This window comes from Trematomus bernacchii, unplaced genomic scaffold, assembly GCF_902827165.1.
Source record: "Trematomus bernacchii unplaced genomic scaffold, fTreBer1.1, whole genome shotgun sequence".
Taxonomy (NCBI): domain Eukaryota; kingdom Metazoa; phylum Chordata; class Actinopteri; order Perciformes; family Nototheniidae; genus Trematomus; species Trematomus bernacchii.
In genome coordinates, this window is record NW_022988066.1 from 1,184,635 (window position 1) to 1,204,508 (window position 19,874).

The window sequence follows — 19,874 nt, forward strand, 5'->3', positions numbered from 1 at the left end:
GGACATTTTTTTAAAGCAGATTCTTTGAATTGTTGCAGAAGGAAAGGCACATGTCTAATAAATATAATTAAGTATGGCAATGAGATTGAAATGTCCCAAAAAGGGGGCCATGCACAACCATAAAGCCCTGGACCTGGTTGCATGTAATTTACCATAATTAATTTAATTATTTAAACTTGTTTTTTTCTAATCTGATCTTCATGGGAATAACAATGCACATTGTATCATGCAGTACACCTGCACTTTATGCAAGCATTAGACTACATTTAACATTTACCCACATTTCTGTTTGTGGCTATTGTGTTATATATTACAAATAACAATGATACAAGAAGTGTAATTTATTGTCTTGATTTAAAAATGCTTTGGAAATTAGCATAATCTACAATAGTGGTTTATGTGGGATTTTTTTTAGTAAAACATGGTTTCTATGAAAACACATTTAAAAAAACTAAATACAATGTTTCATATAAAGAGATAAAAACATCTACTTGTTTTTTTAACATATGAACTTTCAATGTTGTGAGCACCACAAAAAACATCCATTCACTCCCATATAAAATGTCTTTGTGTGGGTGAATGGACCCTTGAATCGCTGCCGGTTATGTGTCAATAAAGTTTATTCAAATAAACATTACGACGTCACGACACAACAATGGCAGCCAGCAGTTCAGCTGTGACGGTTCTGACTCCTAATGGGAGAAGACAAGCAGTCAAAGTGTCTCCAAACACGCCGTTATTACAGGTTACTTGTGTTTTGAACTCGGTTTATATTTTCTGACGTGGACGCTTTGTCTCATCCTTTGTTTCCAGAGAGCGAACTATTCTCCTCCTGTTAGCTCGTTTGGCTAACAGCAGTTAGCCAGTGACTGATCAGTTTCTGTGTTCGTGCGGATGAAATCAAACTATTTTGATTATTAAGTGGTAACTATTTTACTAACTTTATATTTGTCCGCCCCAGGTGCTGGAGGATGTCTGCAAAAAGCACGGATTTAACCCCGACGATCATGGTTTAAAGTGAGTATCAGTTTGGATGATGCTAGCTGTCAGTACTGATAATAAGGCTAAATTAATGTTAGCTCTAATATCCTGGTATTTCCCTTTTTGCCTTGAGCATCGAATTATACTTTGATACGTAATGAAATCCTATGTGTGTACAGAATTGGTTTTGCTATGTTTAGTGTGAGATTAACAGTAGTGAACAGTAATGGCTGATGTCTAACCAGTTATTAAATTCGAAGCAGGAGTGGTACCTCCCAATTTATTTAGCTGAGTTTTTGAGCCGTAGAGTTAAATTCAATCAATGACTGTGACCCATAGAGAAGAAAAAACAAATTACAATAACTTCCATAGTTGTGTGGCTACCATATAAACTCTTTTATTTAATTTCCTCAGGGCAGGTAAATATATGTAATCTATAAAGCTGTCTCCAGTTGATGTAAATCATTTAAATTCATTAAGGGGTCATATTATCTTTTCTCAATTTTGAATGACAGGAGGAGAGATATTTTTCTCAAATGTAATGTTGCCTTGTCATCAACTTTTGACAGGTTTCAGAGGACTGCTGTTGACCTCACGCTGCCATGGAGGTTTGCCAACCTGCCCAACAATGCAAAGCTGGAAATGGTGGCAGATACACGGAAACAGGCGGTAGCCGACAGCCAGGTTAGTTTTATGATATTCTTTATCTATTATGCTAATAATTAGATATACCATTTTTTTCTCAAGAACATAAAGTTGCAAACAATAAGAATGTTATGTTAGCATAAAACCAATGTGCCTTTAAATGTTAGTAAACTAAACTCTATTCTTCTAGTTAAAAAAAACAACATATTTAAACATTTGCTAAATATATTAAACATAACCTTACATCTCCAGTGCATAAATGTAAGCAGTGTATGCAAAAACATAAGACTGAAAATGTAAATTATGATGCAAAAAATAACGTGAGATCTTTATTGTAAATATCGACAGTGATCCTTTGTTTAACCGCGTACTCAGGTGCGTATGATGCATAATATCAACAGAACACTGTCCGTCACAACATGTTGGCCAAGACCTGCTACATGTATAGGTGTTCACTTACATGAATATCTCATGACTGTGAATGCCATAGCATTACATTCACATCATTTTATCAAGTCTTTCAGCGACCCCTTTTTCCCTGTATGGAAACATATTTTTAGTTGATTTTGCCACTCATTGATTTATTTTTATTTTTTATTTGAATGTCCTTTCCATATCACAGAATGAGAAATAAGGATTAAACATAAGAAAAGTATGATGCTATTGCCAGAGTATTAGTATTTGTATCACATTGATTATTTTGTCCACCCATAAATATTTAAAGTTAAGCCTTGCAATATTCAGTTTTTTTTATTTGGTATTGACGTCAGCTGTTGGTTTTTGTTCGCAGTTACTAGACATTTTTTTAATCCCTGCCTGAGTTCCTGCTTTCACTCTGATCTGTGTCCAAAAACAACAGAAAAAACACTTTGTTCTAGCTGAGCTGTAGTTTCCTATGACATCATGGCATCGTAATCTAAGCAGTAAAATCACCGCTGGGTTTGATCTGTTGTTCTTGTTCATTTGATGGATCGTTGACTGTTGATACCTCACAGATTGTATATACTCATACCACACGTGCACACACACAGGCTCTCCCACCCTAAGCCAGACTGGTGTGTGAGAGAGCTTGCTGTTGGCTGACGCTGACAGCCAAAGAACTCTTTCATCTCTCCCGGTGTGCCGATGTGCAGCGTGTGCCTTGTGCTGGACAACATGGTTGTTGTGTAAACATAAATAACTTGTAGAGTGACTCAGAGAGAGAAAAAACAACAAGAGACTCGCACTCGTGCCTGGTGTTACTCATTTCCACACTGAGGTCGGCCCACATGTGCAGCTTAATCAAGTTCTATTATCAAAGAATCCACTTCCTACAAAATAGCTCAAGACTGTAGAGCCAAGAACCTGCAAATGACCACCTAGGAGGATTTTTATACATAATATAATGAATTTCCATCCTGCAATTAAGGTAACATGTTGTCACTTTAATATATTATATATTATATATAAATTGTATTTCATTGTTTAAAGTCAAATAAAAGTGCACGGTCAGTGAGACTCTTGAAAGTGTTTAATATGCATCTTTAGTTTTAGTGCCACCGCTCCCTTTTTTTATTACAATTCTTTCTTTATTTAAATGGTTTAATTTAAAAGTGTTCTAGTATTTAATTAGGAAAAAAACAAGTTTTATCTGTCATTTTTCTTCCAAGCAAGTTCAGTAAGGGTCTTTAATCATGATCTCTTATCATAATACATGCAAAGACTGCCAAACATAGAGACACAAGTGCTCATGTTTGGACAGACCGTGGACACTGGTTCGTGTGTTAAGTGTTATTGGTTTTTGAAATATGTTTAAACTACAATTGTGTGTGCCTTCAGGTGCGGATAGCGCTCCAGATGGAGGACGGCTCTCGACACCAGAGTTCCTTCTCCTGCGGACAGACTCTGTGGGAACTGCTCACACATTTCCCCCAGATCAGGTGTGTGTGTGTGTGTGTGTGTGTGTGCTGTTTTATGTCTATATCTGTGAGGATATTTCTCCCATTTCTAACTTCTACACATGGTTGAGAATGTAGGGTTTAGGTTAGAATTAAGTTTGGGTTAAACACAGAGGTTAACGTTGCAAAGTTGGAGGGCCTCGTGGTTGTCAAGCATTTTCCAGATGTTTTAATGACAGTTTGAAAAGTTTCTTTAAATAATATCTTTAATGTAATTTAAAAGTGGCAACATTAGCTTATTCTAAAGGGACTTGGCCTAGGAACTAAAGGCTTGCTGGTTCAAGACCCGACTGGACCAAAATACAGAGTGTGGAGTGGTAGCTGCCAGTTTGCCTCCTGGGCACCGCTAAGATGTCCTTGAGCAAGGCATCGAGTCCCCAGCTGCTCCCGGGTGCCGGAACACTCGCAGCCCCTTCGCTCTGACACCTCTTCATTAGTGCATGTCTATAGGTCCTGTTTGCGTGTGTGTGTATTTCAGGCCTACTTGTGTAATGGTGAAATACAACCTGGGTGAAGAACTGAATTTCTCCTCAGGGATTAATAAAGGTGGTCTTAACAAAGGACGATCATGTAATGTTCACCAGTATATTCTAGTAACTTCAACTGTAAACCTTTTATAGAACCACCAACAACACCGACTCAACCAGGACCCTAACTAAAAAGACTTTGTCTTAAGAATCAGAGGCACCTGTAATATTTCCTCCTTTTCTGCAACTCTATTCAATATATGTGTAAAGAGATGATAGCATGTAATCGTTCTGTCCATACCAATTAAAAAATGAATTTGTCCAAATGAAAGATGCTGTAATTCAAAACAATATTAGTCATGACACTGGTAATGCATAACCGAGGAACAGTTCCTTTTATAGAAGTTGGTTAGATAACTTAAAGTGGACCTATCATGCTATATTTGAATAATATATTGTAGGGCCATACCTATATAAGGTATATTTATACGTTTTCTTTTTCAAAATACCAAACAGATCATGCATTTTAGCCATGCCTCATTTCGCTCTATTTTGCTTTCCTCCACCCTGTCTTTGCATGCGCTGCAGCTGACCACGCCCCCCTGCAAAGGAGGGGGCCGAGTTACGAGCGTCGTGTTACCATGCTGTTACCATGCTGTTACCATGCCACGGCAACCTCTCATTCCCCTGATAGGTCAGCTCCTCCGTCCTGACGTCAGAGAAATGTTCAAATCTGGATCAGTCTGTATCAGATCCGTTGCAGCCCCGTTTTAAGAGATTTGGGTATGGAGGAAAAGAGAGGGTTGTGTTTTCTGACACTTGGTGAGTTCCCTGGAACACCGGGGACACATATTCATGTATAAAAGACGTACAAAAGTGCATTTTGCATGATAGGTCCCCTTTAAATTATATATATATTTATATATTGTCATATCGGCACAGCTCTAATAAGGTGCTTGGGTTGGTCCTCGCAAGTATGGACAACGTGTATATGTGTTTGACTTTTCTCAAGGCTGGAAAGTAAAGGTGATCATTGTGTTGGAATGAACAGAGGCCAGCAGCACGGTGTTAGATAACATCTTTCACCATTCCTCGACTGAAGTTTAAACTTTCCCACACATTACCACACACACACACACACACACACACACACACAGCTGTTGTTCAGTAGTTCCAGCTGTGCGGTCCCAGGTGCTCACGCATCCATCCAGCCCTCATCTCATCTCTATTAAATGACATCACTCCGTATCCTGATCCTTTTCCAGGGAATTTACGCTTCCATGAAATGCATATTAGCTCCACATCAGCGTAAAAAAAAGCTCTGTGACTGTTGCGAAGCAGAGGGGAATGCTTTTCAGAACTGAGGAGAACAATAGTAAAACATTTATGGTTCAATTAGTTTCTACACGGGATTGTGCACACATGGTTTACACATGCTGCAGACAGAGTTCCCCGCATCGCGTGAGGTTTTATTGTAAAATCACAGGGCTGATTTCCCTGAACAAGGGAAAGTCACTTCTGTGTTTTGTTTTGTCACTGTTGAAGCAAATAAAAATCAGTCGGCCATCATTTCAATCTCTGTTTTCTCCTATCATCATCACTTTCCAAATCCAGTGTTTCGGAGACAGAATCCACCCCCGTGTGCGTCTACATGAGAGACGAGGTAGGCAATGTTATTTTAAAGGTCACCTATTATGTAACATTTATTATATATCCACTTTTTCATGTCTTTAATGCATAAACATGTGTCCCCTCTGTGTAAAGAGATTCTGAAAGTTTCAGGAAAAAATATTCTCTCTCTTTTTGTCCTGATCCATTTATATAAAAACCTGTCTGAAAATGAGCTGATCAGATTTTGGCCACTTTATGATGTCATAACGTTTATTTGGCTTGTGTAACCATTAGCCAACAACCAACCAAGGTAACCTCCCCCCCCACACCTTATCACCTGAATCTCCTCCTAGAGCACCATTGTGTTTTCTTTAACCAAATATCTCTCAGAGGGGCGTGGGGAGGGGCTCCTTATTTTCATCTAAAGTAACAAACTTTTGAAACAGGGCTGAAACAGAGGGGTTTATGGGATGCTACAATGCATGATCTGTTTGGTATATCGAGCCAAACACTTCAGAGACATGTTTTTTTATTTATATATCTGAGAACTATAATATGTTGATGAAAAAGAGTATGATAGGGAACCTTTTAAGTCTCCCTATTTTAAAGGAAAGGGGCTTTTATGATAACAAAGCTGCTGTTGTGTCTGTGTGCAGGTGAGTGGGGAAGAAGCGCTGAAGAAGACCACTCTGAGGTCTCTGGGTCTGACGGGAGGAAATGCCATTGTCAGGTACGCTGATGCTGAAGAAACGGCATGCTGTGCAGAAACAACATTAATGTGACACGTAACACGTTACAATAAAGCCATTTTTTCCCTTTTTCTGCTTCAGGTTTTTACTCAAGAAGAACAAAGCAGAGGGAGATACTGGGGAAGCCACTGAAGCGGCTGCTATGCCAACCATGCTTGTTGCCAAGAAAACCACACCTAGCCAATCATCTCTGCCAGATCCTGCTCCGTCACCTCCAGAGATGTCCAAAACAGAGATGCCAATTAAACATGTAACCCCCCAGCAGCCAATTGTTGCTCCAACTCCCGCCTCTGCCCCAAGCAGGTCACTTCATGTTCAGAAGGAGCAAGTTCCAATCTCCCAGGATGCAGTTCGGCCAAAGGTCCCTCCTGTGGAGAGAGTAACGCCAGAGGAGGACGGCGAGGAAGCGGGGCCTTCAGGACTGAACTCTCACCCATCTTCTTCTTCTTCCTCCTCCTCGTTCGCTGCTCCCTTGGCTCCTTTCATTCCCTTCACTGGAGGCGGGCAGCGCCTCGGGGGTCCCCAGGGGGGCGCAGTGGGACGCCCGCTATCTTCATCATCATCCTCAGCTCTGACTATAGCCGTTGATTCACCTAAAGCCAAGAAACTAAAAAGCAGCCACGGTTCGAGCATCAAGGTGAGCCATATGAGTACTGATATCTTAATGAAGGTGTATTAAATATATATTTTAGGTTAGGTTTGCATTTTGAGATTATGATTTTGTAGGGAACAATCTTAAAATGTTTACCGCAGTTACACCTTATAACGGAATTGTTTAAATATGAGTACTCTCTGGACTTCTTTTCCATGTTAGCTTAAAAGTGACTGAAAGCTCCAAAAAGAACTACAGAACTTTGTAAAAATGTTATTTTGATCCAATGTATCTAGTTGGTTTGAACCTCTGTCTGCCATACAGCCTTCTAGTTAAGTAGCAGCAGGATTCATGCCTACTTTACTTTGATCTAAGCTCTCCCATTGGTATATACTTTCTGTTTTGGTACAAGTAAATAAGAATACAAACGGCTGAAATGGGTTTCCTCCGTACGGTCGCTGGAATCTCCCTTAGGGATAAGGTGAGAAGTTCAGTCATCCAGGAGACACTTGGAGTAGAGCCGCTGCTCCTTCAGCCAGTTGAGGTGGTACGGGCCCCTAGTTAGGAGGCCACCTGGCCCCTTCCCTAGGGTGGTGGTCCAGGCACGACCAGGTGGGAGTAGACTGAGGGTCAGACCCAGGACCAGGTGGAGGGATTATATATCTCCATTCAAAGTGGATGGACAAGCAAAAAGCACAACATTGTAATTGAGAATAAATGTATGTTTTTAACCTGTAAGCAAAACAGGACAAACAATACAACAAGTATTTGAGTATAACTATGAGCCATTTGTCTTCCTTTACCAGGGTCAATCCACTGCAAATCAGCCAGACGAGGACATGGATCTAGGGGAGTTCTCTGCGGTAAGACACAATGATTTCCGGTCAGAACTTCATGATGTCTTGCCTTTTTAAAGCTGTTTACTTAAAAAAAGGCTTTCCACACAATATGATTATGTAACTGTGAAAGGGTTTATTAACAGAAACATTACTTTCTATTGTCTTTCGAGCCCTAACCCTTCATACAGCAATTGCCTCACAGTTTGAAAACCCTTTCTTTAGATGAACATCAGTGTTATCATGTCTCCATCCTTTCACTCGCTCCCTCCCTTTCTGCAGCCCGCAGAGAGGGAGCTCCTCATCTACCACCTGGACGCCGTGTCCCGTCACTCCGACCACAGGGATCTGCCCGACGAGTTCTTCGAGGTGACGATGGATGATGTGCGCAAGCGCTTCGCCCAGCTGAAGAGCCAGAGGTGGGAGGAGGAAGTCGTTTGGGTGGCTTTGGGTCAGAGGATGGTGTGTGATATTTGGTATAAATACCTTGTTGCTGCAGAAACGCGTCTGGATCAGATGTGTTTGTAACGGATAATTAGTCAGTTTGGCATTTGGTCCTGTGGTGTTTTGTCGATGTATAATTGCAAAATACCATGGCAATGAGGAGAGGCCACAGGCAGGGAGAATGCAGGGCATCGCTGCGTGCGTTTTTGAAGTTTTTCTTTTTTTATTATTATGAGTTTGAAGTTTTTATTTATTTATGAGCGCTTCTTCGAAACAGATGCAGACACGATGTGGCCGCAGCACACCACAGCTGCTGAGACACCGTGTGTTTTGCAAACATTTTCTCATTTATAAGACACCACGCACTCTACAACAGCTTCTAAATATGGCACACAGGGAGCAATTAGGAAGGCTGTTTTGTGTTTATCCTTCAGCCCTCGACCAAACACCGTCAGATTGAGACCTCAGCGCGTACGTCCTTTCATCTCCGTCTACATTGACTTAGCTGGCTGCCTCATGGCTGCGCTACCACCGTGTCAATGACTGCAATTACAGTACCAAAGGGGGAATTAAACCCACCACAGCAATTCGTCTCTGCCTGTCACGCACACACACATACACGGCCACACAAGAATACGGGTAAAAGATGAACCATTTTTCTACCCATCTTGTTGATTCCACAGTGGGCCTTTTTTATTTCCACGCTTGTTTCATTACAACTCTTTCTCCATCCTTCCTGCAGGAGACACCTGGAGGAGGCTCCGCTGATGACTAGAGCTCTGAGAGAATCACAGATGAGAGAGAAGATGGAACGACATCCCAAAGTGAGCACAAGTGACAGACACAGAATAACAATCCTGCTTTTAAATGTGCGTGTTTGCATGAAATATACAACATTTGAATACCTCTGTTTGTCTCCAGGTGGTCCTGAGGGTCCAGTTTCCAGACAGACATGTTCTACAAGGTTTCTTCAGGCCACTGGAGACAGGTGTGTGTGCGTGTGTGTTTGCAGTGTTCATTTCAGCTGGCTAGCCACAGGTATGGCTGCAATGTTAAAGCTCTCTCACCACATGTATTACTGTAGCCACACCAGAGTGACAGAGACAGAAATAATGAGACAGGTCTGTAATTCCAAGGATTAGATGCACCTCATCCCCAACAGCAACACGACAAGCAGCAGAACAATAAATCCCAGGGGAATTCCATGGGAAAAACACACATTACCTGAACGAGGTGCAGATGGATCAGCTCGTTGATTTGTTTCTGTGTTTGTGTTTTTGCCCAGTTGGTGCTGTGAGGCAGTTTGTGAGCAGTCACCTGGAGGATCCTGAGCTCAGCTTCTACCTGTGTAAGTGTCATTTAAAGAGGACATATTATGCTCATTTTCAGGTTCATATTTGTATGTTGTGCCTCTACTGTGACATGTCTCCATGCTTTAATGTTCAAAAAGTCTCTATTCTTCTCATACTGCCTGTGCTGCAGCACCTCTTTTCACCCTCTGTCTGAAACCAGAGCCCAGTGTGCTCTGATTGGTTAGCTGGCCGGCTCTGTTGTGATTGGTCAACTGCTTAGCGATTTCCCACCTCTTATCCTATCACATACAATGTGTTGGAACGCTAGCCTATAGGAGCGCGAGTGTTACATAGTGATGTCATTATGTGGTGGAAGTAAACAAAGGAGTCCAATGGAGGCGTTTCAGGCAGAGGGGGAGAAACTCCCTCTGGAGGGAACTTTGGGATTTTAGCCTTTGCAGACCATTTACATGCACGAAAACCTAGATGACGTTCAAGTGGAAAAACATCAAAAGCATAATACGGCCCCTTTCACAATGGATATTCTTGTGAGGAAGTTCATACCCTCAATCGGTGGTATTGGTCAGCAAACTTTTAAAAGTGTTACAGAAATTTGAAAGTTAAGGGCTGGAATATGTACCCCTAAATTAAGACTGACCCCTAAATGCATTATATTTCCCACTAATTTATAACAACATCATCAAATCAAAAGATATCCTGAGAAAAACACTCAGTAATTATTGAGATTCAAGTCGTAATATACAACACCATTTTCTTTCTACATGTGTTACAATAACACAAAAGCACAGTACAAACGGTGGCATGGGAAGGTCACATTGACACTGGATTTATTTTGGTGAATGACAATGTTGACATGTTTTCACACAATAGCTGTTCGTACTTTCCTCTAATGTCTGCCTTTTTGTCTTTTGCTTTCTGTCAGTCATAACCCCCCCAAAAACCATCCTGGACGACCCCTCAGCGACTCTGTTTCAGGTAAGATGCCTCAAACACATCGTTTAAGTCTTTACGCAACACTTTCTTTAAACCAAAACAATAAACAGTGCAATTAGACTCAAACAAACCACATCACAGTCAAACTGCAGAAAACAACTACAAAACTCACACACACACACACACACACACACACACACACACACACACACACACACACACACACACACACCCCGACTGTAAAAATGTATCGGCTGGTCCCTCTCTCCTCTTCAAAGCCTCACCACATTCCCGTTCTCCCCCCCACACTCTCTCACACTTGTTCTCCCCCTCTCCACTGTCCTTGACCCCAGCTGGGCTTGATTTTTCCCAGACTGGCACATGGGGTTAATACAGGCCTCGCTTTGATCTTGACACGCACGCACACGCACACGCACACGCACACGCGCACACACACAGAAATGCAGAGCTATTTCCACACTAAAAGAGAGCGAAATACAAGTAAGAAACAAAAATATGTCCTCTTGTACAGTTCATCAATTTATATTCAGATGCCCTCACGGACTCTCCTTTTTATCTATTTTATAATGTATTATTTTAGAACATTTTCATCATCAGTGCCTCCTGTTTTTTATTTTCCTCTGACACTTTCACTCAATCTTAAGTAGACGAAGTGAAGGGCCGAAGGGGAGGAAGAGAGATTTGTGAGAAATGGTATCGTGTTGGGATGGTGAGCAAGTAGTAGCACTTCAGAGGGACTGCTACAACAGATAAAGATCCTCAAAAGCACACTTTGAAGTGTGTGTGTGTGTGAGCCCTTTTTGATCTCTCTGATTCTGATTGAAGTTGCCCGTCTCTCTTTGTTTTCTCCTCTTTGCTTCCCTTCCTGAACTCACCCCGTCTGATCATCACCACACGTCCCTCTGCTGTACCCCAACTCCAAATTTGTCTCTTTTCTCCCCCCTCACCCACCAACACTGTTGTCCCGCTCTCCTAACCCTAACCATCCCTTGATACTCGTCCCCCCCCCCCCCCCCCCTCCTTCTCTTGTCTCTATCCATTAGGGACTTAAAAGCGTTACAGTGCTCAAAAACAAAATCTTTAATCCCCTTGGTGTCATCACACACACAGACACACACAGTCTCTCTCCGTTTCTCTGTCTATACATCAATCATTGGTACACACACACGAAGAATCTTTCATCTTTTTTTGTCATGTCGCAAAGACATGAGCACATATGTCTCTCACACACACACACACACACACACACACACAGTCTGTCTCCGTTTCTATACATCAGTCTTTGACATACACACACGGGATCTTTAATCCTTTTTGTTGTTGTATAGCATAGACATGAGAGCATATGTCTCACACACACACACACACACACACACACACACACACACACACACACACACAAATACTTTAATCACTTTGTGTCATGTCAGGAAAGGAATGTTTCCCAACCCAGAAGCCCTTTGATACCAGGCGTCCCCTCCCTCATCCGTCTCTCCCTCTGTCTTCCATCAGGATCCGTTCTGCCTGCCTCCATTCCTCGCTCTCTCTCTTATGTTTTTACACACACACACACACACACACACACACACACACACACACACACACACACACACACACACACAGGTCTTGTCCCGTCGCCCTGTCTCAGTGGAAGTGGTGCTGCCAGGGGAGCAGGATGGCAGGAATGTGTGTTGTTTCACTGTAACACATTGTTTCCTGCTCACAGCGCTGCCATAATAGCAATTAGGCCAGAGCGTCCCAATTTAGCCACCAGATAGTGATGGGGGGGGCAGAGAGAGAGAGACAAACAGTGTGTGTGAGACAGGTTGTAGTAGAGGGTCAACCCAACTAATCCCAGCAACAGACATGCTTTCTTCTCTTTTTATGTGAAACAGTTATGGGCTGAGCTACATGGAAACGGTTTCCCTGCAGATGACGAGCAGTCTGTCTTTGGAAAGCCTCCCTTAGTTATTGTTGCCACAGCTGTAAAAAATGTTGTTCTTGCGTGGCACACGATGCTCACATGCAGCTATCAATGATGAAAGTAGCAGATCTACCATTAAGTTCAAAGTGTTTTCTGTTTTATTTAGATTTCAGAGCAACAAAAGCTGCTTCTCATTTCTCGTCGGTAACTGTTGGTTTTTATCTGAAAGAAAAAATGATGCCAGCAGAATGTATTACCTGTAGCTCTTTAATGTTAATTTTGTTATGTTATTAGGCAGGAGTTGAAAACCAAAGGCTAACGTTTTATTGCTTCAAGCTGAAATGGGAATAAGTATTTTCTGTGGAGTGTCTATGGACATCCAGAAAGATATTTTTTAAAGCAGGTAGATATCATTTTAAAATGTTATTTCTGAAACCCCAACATTATAGGATTGAAGCTGAACACTTTGTTCTTGGGGTGGCTGTGGCGCAGTGGGCTAGTGCGTTGATCCTCAGATCAGGGGAGCTAGGGAACACCAGTTCAAGTGTCCTTGGACAAGTAACTTCAACCCAATTTGCTCCTGCTCGTCACAGTACTGAAACTGCTCTACTCAAGGTCACAAATGACATTCTCCTCTCTTCTGACTCTGGATCCCTCTCATCCTCATCCTTCTTGACCTAACCGCTGCCTTCGACACCATTAACCACTCCATCCTCATCACCCGCCTTCAGTCCTTAATTGGCATAACCGGCACCGCCCTCTCCTGGCTGAAATCATATCTCTCTGGCAGAAAACAATTAATTTCCAACAACTGCTTCAGTCACTCGCGGCGTCCCCCAGGGCTCTGTACTTGGTCCCCTGCTTTTCATCATTTACATCCTCCCACTTGGACAGATCCTCCGTCAACACCAACTCCGGTTACGCCGACGACACCCAACTCTACCTCTCTACAAAAACTATTTCTGCAGCCACCCACTCCCAACTCATCAACTGCCTCACTGACATCAAAACATGGATGCAAAATAACTTTCTGAAACTAAACTGTGACAAATCTGAAATAATCATTATTGGCCCAAACTCACTAACCCGCTCCACCCAGGACTTCTCTCTTTCTTTCCATAAATTCGGACTTTTGGACTCTAAAATAGTTAATGTTTTGATCACAAGAGTCAAGCAATATAATGCAGACACAACTGGATAATATTAGTTTAGCCTAATCTCTTTATCTCTTCAGAAGAGACCTGCTGCGCAGTACTTCATTAAGACTGTGAATGTCAAACTGTCATTCGTTAGAGCCCTAAAATACACATTATCAAATTTGAGTCTTAAGACAAATTTTAGGATCTACTAACTGTACTCTTTGTGTTAACCATTTACTATTTTAACAGTACATCACTAATTATTAAAACAACTCAACTGTGTACTTCTGCTCAGATGCTCCCCATAGTGTTTGTTCATGAGAACAGAAGCAGAAGACTGTTTATCTTAAACTACTTTCTTGTTTGTCTGCTCTCCATTAGAGTCACAGACGCGTGCCCTGTCTGTCTGCCTGTCTGCGTTTCTACCTCTGTAATTGTACGCTTGGTAATATCTGCCTGCGAATGGTCCATTATAACCATTAAGACGTTCACCGGAGAGGTGTGTTGTGCTTCGGGGGTGAAAGTGTTTTGATTGTTGCTCATTTTGTGGTCTGCTTCAAAGAGTGACTGGTTCAGATCCCCGAGCAATGAATCATCTTCAGAAATGAACTCAACTCTGGCCGCTGATGTGGTGGGAGCGATCATTTTGCATGTAGAAAGGAGGCGGTTTTGTTTATATTTGTCCATGTTTTTGCAGATTGAATCGTGTAAAAAACACTTTTGATTGCTTCTGTTTACTTCTCCTCCTTTGTCTCTCTGTCTGCAGGCCGACCTGTTTCCTGGTGCGCTGGTGTACTTCGGCTCTGATGATAACAGAGGTTTTTTTCTTATTTTTTCCCTTTCTCATGCTGATTTGGATTTGGTTACTGGTGTATTACTGAGGAATGTAACATAACAAAACAATAATTTACATTGTTTGACTGTTTTCCACAGACATTTACATGAAAAAGGAACTGGTTGACTCCTCTGTGTCGGCTTTGCAAGCAAACGAGTCCATTGCAAGGTATGTGTGTGTGTGTGTGTGTGTGTGTGTGTGTGTGTGTGTGTGTGTGTGTGTATGTTTAAATGTGTGCCTGGCCGTGCATGCATTAGGCTGTGTGTACGCACTTATATCCCGCGGCAACCAGTCTTTTTTAACAAAGCTGTCATCATAGGAATCCCTTTGAGGTTCAGCCTAAACAGCAGGTGCCCCCATGCGCCCTCATTTCCTCCACACACACATAAACACACACACACATAAACCACTTTCCAGTCCTTCTAAAGATAGAGCCCGCTCCCAAATGTGACCCCCACCTGTTGTCCTTTTACAAGGTTGTCACTTCTCTCCTTGATCTCACAGTTCCATAACTTCTCTCCACATGCAAAACAATGCTTCTTAAATAAATACAGGAACAACAAGTCTTCTTCAAAGCCTCTTTTCTGAGGACACCTTTTACAAGTACTTTAGACATATAATAACACATCGAGGCTTGCCAACAACATCATCTCTGACCCGACCATGTCCTGAGCGCCTCTATCGTTTTCCAACTTAGTTTAGATTTAACCACGGCCACTTCTGCATTAACGTAGCTCTGCGTGACTGCAGAGAGAACGTCATCGTCCCCATGGTAACGCTGAGGTAATATCACGTCTTCTCTAGCTTGGGAAAAAAACTATAAGGGCTGTTTATCAGTCAGTGCAAGTGAAACACGTTACAGCGGTCTGCAGCAAGAGGAATATTTGTTATCCTCAATAAAGTACATTTACTCAAATACTGTACTCGTGTACAAAACGTGACAAAACTAAAAATGAGCTATTAAGCTACATACCGGTATTGGTTTCTAGTTTATTATTTTGATATCCTTGGTGAATCAAAATTCAAAATAAAAACATTAACTCAACTTTGATGTTCTTTCATATTAGAAAAGCGCTACTTTTACCTACAACATGATATTACTATAGCGTTGTTAACATGGGGACAGCGACTTTCCCTTTATACGTCCACGACGCAGAGCTACGTTAATTCGGAAGTGGTCGTGGTTAAATCTAAACTGGTAGACTCTAGTTCTCTTTAAACATCCATGGGACATACGGGGTCCCCTAAGTATTAAGACTGAAGCACTCTTTAAGGCTCCAGTCAAACCTATAATTAAATACAGGGTTTAATCCCAGGTCAAATATACAATAAAATATTTCTCTAGTCTAGGTCTTGAAATATTGTCTTCAGTGATTGGGATGATATGTTATTGTCCTACACATTTGTCCTTGTTGATGTTGCAAATGGAGCTGCTGGGATGCAAGAATAATACCTGACTTGATCTGACGATACCATGGTATAATAAAAATGTTCTTCTTCTTATCCGACCTCCCCCCCCCCCCCCCCCAGCTGTATGCTGCGGTCCCCGACAGCCTCCGGCAGCTCTCAGGGCCCGGAGGAACCGTCTGCTCCGGAGCCGAGGGCCGACCCCAGCGGAGCCGCTCGGGACAGTGGAGCCTCGTCTGAAAACCCCCCGCCTGCTAAACCTGCCAGGTCTGACCCGGGAACAATGCCCAAGTGGCTCAAGCTTCCAGGTGAGAGATGTACAGCACACGCACTAGATCACTCACACAATCATTTCCTTCACATCTGTAGTTTGGTTTGTTTGGTCAGTCCCAAAGAAGAAATCAATACAATGGGTCTCATTCACCAATAATTTTTTCCACCTTTTTCTTAAATCTGTTCACCATAAAGATCCTAAGAAATGTCACATTCTTGGCGTGTTCTTAAACCACACTATTGTTTGTACCCTTGTACAGAAATAGCAGGTTATAGCCTCGCAACTCCACATGAAAGGGCGTGAGACTGCAGGGCTGAGGGCTGAAAAGTTGGGAAATAAAGTAGAAAAATGCATAAACAAAAAGTGTGAAGCACAGGACTTCAAAACATTCAAAAAATACTTAAATAGTTCTGAAGCGAAGTTACTTTGTCCTAAAGTGAACGCCAAGCGAGCTGCTGTCATATTGAGCAGCATCTTTAGTAGAATCCATCATGCTAAAAAATGTAAGTAATTATTTGTAAAATAAGGATAAAAATGCAATTGTAATTTCAATACTGTAATAGGTCAAAGAGAATAAATAATAATGGCAATAACCAATCTTTTATTATGCAATCATGTCAGCTCTCATGTGAGTGAGCTTAGATTCTGTTACCTATGAATATCCCAGACAAGAAAACATTTTTTGAGTAATATTCTCAGGCTTTCTTTTTGAACATCTCATCATGACATGCTGTGTCAAATGTGGCTCTTTGGAAGAGTCCCGTTGTGCAGAATACGTGGGAAATGTTTTTCGCTCTTCAGGAATTTATTTCCACCGTGGCAGCAGAACATGTTACACAATCCATCGAGAACTACTCAAAGTCATAAACACTGAGATGACTTAACCATAAGTCAATGTACAGACTTGTAAACACTTGCTAGCCGGACAACACTTTAGTCCTCAAACATCCCATATTGCTTATGTTGTTTGTATATAAATGTTTTGTCCTTACATATAATAAGAACCCCCTTTTTTAAAACATATTTTCCAGGAAATGATCAAAAAGTTGCTTTAATTGTAGTTCAGAGTGCATAATCTCGTTCCAGAATCACAGCGAAGTCCATCTTGGAGACGCAACACTCCAGGTGGTCTCGGTCCGGTTAATTTCTCTGCAACAAAGTTCCGTTGAAAGCCTTCATACATCCCTAACAAAGTCTCTTTACACCCCCAAAACAGCCCCTCCAGCCATTCTTCTCCTGAGAGATCACATCCTTTTTTATCGGTCACGAAAGAACAGAAGGGAACACACACAAACCCCAAAACCACAGTCAATAGGAAGCAGCCTCTTTCTAAGCAGAGTTCCTCATGACTCAGAAGATAAGGATGCATTTGAGGGTGAACCAATTTGTTGGTTCAGACCACTTCAGACACTCGATGCCCAGAGAGAGAGCCTGCTGCTGGGCCACATCACACAGCGGGAGCCCCTGTGGTGCGTCCCAGCACGCAGCTCTTCTGTTGTTCTGTTGTGGTGTTTGTGGCGGTCACTGTTTTGATGTTTTGGTTAAGAATAATGCTCTTTATTTGCTCTCTTATGTGCACATTTAGTTTCAGGCTGATCTCTGTGTGTTTCCATGTGCGTCTTTAAAGAAAGTTGTGGCTGCTTTCTCTTTCATGAGGAAAGTTAAAAGAGAAAGGGGAGGGGATCTGGATCGGGAGTTATAGGCTCCATATGTGGAACCCCACGGTTTAAAGGACACTTAAACACACAGACACTCAAACTGTTTGTCCATCATTCAAAATGTTTGGTAGTTAATTCAGATTACTACATTTAAAGAGTATTGGCACAGATTGAGATTAAACCTGACGCATCCAATCTTCAGCCGTCTCGAGACTTTCTGCTCCTTCCTGCATCATGCAATTCATATTTAGTTAATCACACTTCACATGTCGTATTGGGTATTTGGAAATCTGGATGATACGGTGCGTGTTTTTATTACAATTTCAATGCACATCCAGTGGCAGCATTCCAAATTCAGAAGTGGTTATCCAAGTCATCAAATCACTTTTCAATAGTTGAACATTTGGAAAAATACTCATTTGCTTTCATGCTGAGTCCCATGGAAAGATGCTAATAACGCTATATCATTTTTAGTTTAAACCAATTCAATCTCACCTAGAACAACTAAATGTTGTATTGTACAATTCAATTCTTCTTTGTTGAAAATAATTAAATGTTTTGGTTGAGAATTTAAAAGCTTTTCCAGTGCTTTTGTTCAACTGTACTGTAGAGCTGTAGTGTAGTCTACTAACTAATTGAATACATGATTGATCAATGGTTAAATAATCACCACCTGATTATCCATTAATCATGAGAGTAATGTTCAGCCTCTGAAATATGGATTCCTTCTCTTTTTATCAAGTGTATTTCATATTAAAATGAACATCTCTGGGTTTAGGATTGACAACACATTTAAGACATCTTCATTTTAAAGACACCTTGTCACTTTTTTAATTACAATTTCTTCACATTTTGTAGAAAGTAGAATCTAATCCGATAATGAAAATGACAGTAAGGTGCATCAGTACTGTGCTGTTGGCATGTTTTGTTTCTTTGACTGGCAGAGCTCTTGATCACTGTCTCCTTGTTCCCTGCACAGGTAAGAAATGAGACGGCTGCTGTGTGTGGAAGGAGGACGTCTCTGGAGCTGCGTGAAGACTGAGGAGAGCACTTAAACCTTTTTGCTGCGCTTTGATAAAGGCTCGACTTTGTATCCACAGTGGACTAAACATCCCTCGTGGAAGAAGCCTGCACATGCCTAGGTTTTTAAGCAGTCAAATAATGAGATCAATAAGTGAAAGGTTATTTTCATTGCAGAGGATTGTTGTGTTTCATTCCAGTTGATCTCTGAGCAGAGTGCTGAAGGTGAAATGTTGTGCAAAGTGAATAAAGATTGTTGTACTTGCACTATCTTGAAGTTCAAATTACACATCCATGTTATCGTTTTCACAAGGTTCAATAGAACCATGTGATCTGTTATTGACACATTATGATCTTTTCTCTTCTTTTGTCTTTATTGGTGCAAAATTCAGCAGGTAGTCTAACAAAAGATACGCCCAGATCGCCGCAATTCTTGCATCTCCTTAGTTGCTCCCAGTAAAACAGGGTCAATTTATTAAATGTACACAAAGCACTACATGAAGGTTGTACCTCTTAATCTTTTGAATGACCTTCCCTACTACATCAGATCTGCTGAATCTGTTTAACTGCAGAAAATGTGTTTTTAAATTTAAGACAATTAGGGAATAAGAAGATGTGATGAGATGAATTTGATGAACCGGTACAAGTGGACTGAGATGTGTGTCACAGTCACAGAGGCACTGTCTGTATTGGTTTGACTTTGTAAGTAAGGGAATGGTGTTAAAGGGGCCAATTATGCTCATTTTTGGGTTGATATTTAAACATGCTTTAATGTTCAGAAAGGTTTTTCCGACCAGAACCCAGTCTGCTTATATTGGTCAGCTGGCCGGCTCTGTTATGATTAGTCAACCGCTTAAAGATGTAGATGTAGAAAACCAGAAATTGGATAAAAGAAATCCTCTTTAAAGAGCAGCTCAATCATTTTCAGATTCCTCCCTGTACCCATGGAGACCACACTAACAGTACAACAGTACAGACATCACGATGAACGCAGCCTCTGACCCCCGTTCACAGCTAATGGTACACAACCAGCATGCAACCATCATTTTACATTTAGTCAGCAACATACACACACACACACACACACA

General features: G+C 41.5%; 1 protein-coding gene across 1 annotated transcript; it reads left to right on the top strand.

Annotated features, from left to right (window-relative positions):
* Positions 1–611: 611 nt before the first annotated feature.
* aspscr1 (ASPSCR1 tether for SLC2A4, UBX domain containing) lies at positions 612–19,053 on the top strand. Its single transcript, XM_034120705.1, has 17 exons — positions 612–745; positions 962–1,017; positions 1,551–1,665; positions 3,445–3,545; positions 5,645–5,693; positions 6,298–6,371; positions 6,472–7,027; positions 7,789–7,845; positions 8,101–8,237; positions 9,005–9,086; positions 9,184–9,250; positions 9,548–9,610; positions 10,498–10,550; positions 14,359–14,410; positions 14,526–14,595; positions 15,958–16,142; positions 18,746–19,053. The coding sequence occupies exons 1-17, from the start codon at positions 656–658 to the stop codon at positions 18,754–18,756; spliced, it is 1,818 nt and encodes a 605-aa protein (XP_033976596.1). The 5' UTR covers positions 612–655; the 3' UTR covers positions 18,757–19,053.
* The last annotated feature ends 821 nt before the right edge of the window (positions 19,054–19,874 follow it).

Bases quoted from the DNA above. Each gene is read 5' to 3' on its own strand.
- aspscr1 (XM_034120705.1), top strand. From the start codon at position 656: ATGGCAGCCAGCAGTTCAGCTGTGACGGTTCTGACTCCTAATGGGAGA. The intron at 746-961 runs GTTACTTGTGTT...TGTCCGCCCCAG, and splicing joins CAAACACGCCGTTATTACAG to GTGCTGGAGGATGTCTGCAA. The intron at 10,551-14,358 runs GTAAGATGCCTC...CTCTGTCTGCAG, and splicing joins CCTCAGCGACTCTGTTTCAG to GCCGACCTGTTTCCTGGTGC.